General features: G+C 49.7%; 1 protein-coding gene across 1 annotated transcript; it reads right to left on the minus strand.

Annotated features, from left to right (window-relative positions):
- Window positions 1-321: 321 nt before the first annotated feature.
- LOC106815854 lies at window positions 322-993 on the minus strand. Its single transcript, XM_014820379.1, has one exon. The coding sequence runs from the start codon at window positions 991-993 to the stop codon at window positions 322-324; it is 672 nt and encodes a 223-aa protein (XP_014675865.1).
- Window positions 994-1,325: the final 332 nt, after the last annotated feature.

A 1,325-nucleotide genomic window follows, 5' to 3' on the forward strand; every position in this document is an offset into this window, starting at 1 on the left:
ACCAGTGATGTGATTTGAGAAAACCTTCAGCAAGGGGATGGTGCTGACATGCACTGTAACATGCAGTACAGGCCACAGTACAGTGTGCAATTCACAACTAAATAACAATAAATCTAGTTAATTTTACACTGTCTATAATGATGGAGTTTTCCCCCACTGAATCTGTGAACACGTTAACATTATTTTCTAATTACATGTTTTAAGGAGATCCATCGAATCTGTGAAATTGGTATAGTATAAAAAATCCATCTGAATGGGTTGTTGTTGTTGTTGTTTTTCGGTTTCTTTATTTTACACTGGACTCAATGGTTTAGATCCACATCAGTAGAAACCCACTCCAGGAATCTGGCTCGGTCCAGTTTGGGCAGCTCTCACGCTTGCTCTCCATGTGACACGATCCAAGGGGTCTACAGCAGAGAGATTCCACTGTTCCCTATCCTTCGTCACAACCTCCTTCCAAGACATCTTCGGCCTCCCACGTCTCCTTACACCAACAACTCGAACTTCACCCACTATCTTGATGGCACCGGTGGAGCACTGAACATGGCCATACCAGCGGAGTCTTCTCTCACGTAATACGACATCAAGGTCCAAGATACCCAGTCTGCCCAGCAGCTCGTTTGAAGGGGCCAAATCCCCGATTGTGACATTGCAGATCCATCTGATCATTGCCCTGTCATTACCCCGGAGGCGTTGCAAGTCAACAGATTTCACTGCCCATGTCTTGCTCCCGTGCAGCATGGCGCTACGGACACAGGTGCCATACACATGACCACGAGTCCTGAGGGACAGATGTCGAGATGTCAGGACAGGAAGCAGCTTCCGAAACTTCCCCCAGGCGGTCTTTGCTCTAATGATAGTGGCTAATTGACAGCCACCACCCGCCGAGAGAGTATCACCAAGGTAGCAGAAGGAGGGTACCACCTCCAGGTTGCCCTGCCCAATCTGCAGCTCTAACAGTGGTCTGCCATCAAATGGGCGGGCATCGCCCATGCACCGCTTGCAACGGAAATCCGGGTCGTCATTGAGTCGGCCTGTTATGCCACTACACTTCTTATGTACCCAGTGTGCACAGCCGCAACAGCAGACGGAATTACTCCCAACTCCCTTCCTGCACACAACGCAGGGGTGCTTCCCGGAGTCTTACAAGAGGTCAAGTTCAGCACCACAAATTATGCTCTTCGTCTTGCCCATATTCACTCTGAGGCCCTTCTCCTCCATGCCAGCCTTCCACACTTCCAGCCTTGCCATGCATTCTTCCAAGGAATCTGCTATAATCACCAAGTCATCGGCGTAGAGATCTTCCCAGGGGACGCCAGCACGGA

The sequence above is a fragment of the Priapulus caudatus genome, unplaced genomic scaffold (genome assembly GCF_000485595.1).
Source record: "Priapulus caudatus unplaced genomic scaffold, Priapulus_caudatus-5.0.1 Scaffold1219, whole genome shotgun sequence".
In the NCBI taxonomy this organism is placed as follows: Eukaryota; Metazoa; Priapulida; class Priapulimorpha; order Priapulimorphida; family Priapulidae; genus Priapulus; species Priapulus caudatus.

Coding starts and splice junctions, on each gene's coding strand:
- LOC106815854 (XM_014820379.1), bottom strand. CDS start 993: ATGGGCGATGCCCGCCCATTTGATGGCAGACCACTGTTAGAGCTGCAG.